Source organism: Plasmodium cynomolgi, chromosome 5 (assembly GCF_000321355.1).
Source record: "Plasmodium cynomolgi strain B DNA, chromosome 5, whole genome shotgun sequence".
Lineage (NCBI taxonomy): Eukaryota > Apicomplexa > Aconoidasida > Haemosporida > Plasmodiidae > Plasmodium > Plasmodium cynomolgi.
Genome location: NC_020398.1, coordinates 1,267,481 through 1,268,488, shown reverse-complemented (window position 1 = coordinate 1,268,488; position 1,008 = coordinate 1,267,481). Strand labels below are relative to the sequence as shown.

General features: G+C 29.5%; 1 protein-coding gene across 1 annotated transcript; it reads right to left on the bottom strand.

Annotated features, from left to right (window-relative positions):
- PCYB_053830 (VIR-like CYIR protein) lies at positions 1-834 on the bottom strand (the record flags this gene model as incomplete). Its single annotated transcript, XM_004221264.1, has 2 exons — positions 1-203; positions 408-834. 2 exons carry the CDS (start codon positions 832-834, stop codon positions 1-3), a joined length of 630 nt encoding a protein of 209 aa, XP_004221312.1.
- Positions 835-1,008: the final 174 nt, after the last annotated feature.

Genomic DNA, 1,008 nt, shown 5'->3' with positions numbered 1-1,008 from the left:
CTACATGAGATACTTCCTCATCAGCTGCCTCAGAATCGTAATAATACCATGGCATATTTTTTCCCCCGATACTTCTGCCTTCTGCTTCGATCTTTTTAGAATAAAATTCTTCCTCTTTTTTGTAGGCCTAAATATATTTTCAACATTTGGATATTTTTTTCCAATGTTATAACACGATACTAATGCATAACCTTTTTCCTTAGCTGCATAATTCGTAAGACACTTAACGTTGTGCATTTTCGTTATATATTTGTGTCTGCGTTTATTCCATCCGATTGGTACTTCAGGCAAGACATTTCCATATACATTTAAATCTTCTGTGCTATTTACACTACATCCATCCTTTCCTGATTTAGTTGCCTGTACACCTCTATTTGGTAATTTCTGGCTATGTTCTGCGTTTTTACCTTTTAATTTTAATAGGAGATTTTCAGGATCATACTCTGGATCGCAATTAAAATAATGATCACAAGGATGATGACACTTAGTATTACAACAACCTTCTTCAGTTGTTTTTTTTTTGTATAGTTTAACAATATATTGAATGTAAGGAATGTACTTGTTTTCCCCTGTATTATCAGGTTTAGAACTATCTATTATTTCTTTAAAATTTACAAAATACTCATATAAAGCTTTCTCCTCTTCCCAATTACTGAAATAATCACTATAATCATCGTAACATTCAAAATTAACAGATTCTTCATTTCTAATAGTATATTGCAATTTTCTTAGTTTTTCAGTAAGTACAAAGACATCAATGTCCTTTTTGCCATTTTTATTAAATTTCTTTATTTGATCATAGACCCAATATTTCAGCAATATACAATAATCCATAGTGTTCCCGTTAACCTGCTTTAAAATATATTATCTAAGTTTTTAGAAAATTTTTTACAAATTCTTTCAAATCCTGGATAGTTCTTCCTCCTCATTTCATGAATTTGACAAAGTTTATTACTATAGTTATTTATATTATCTTCTTTGTTGAATTCATTATATATCTTATGCGAT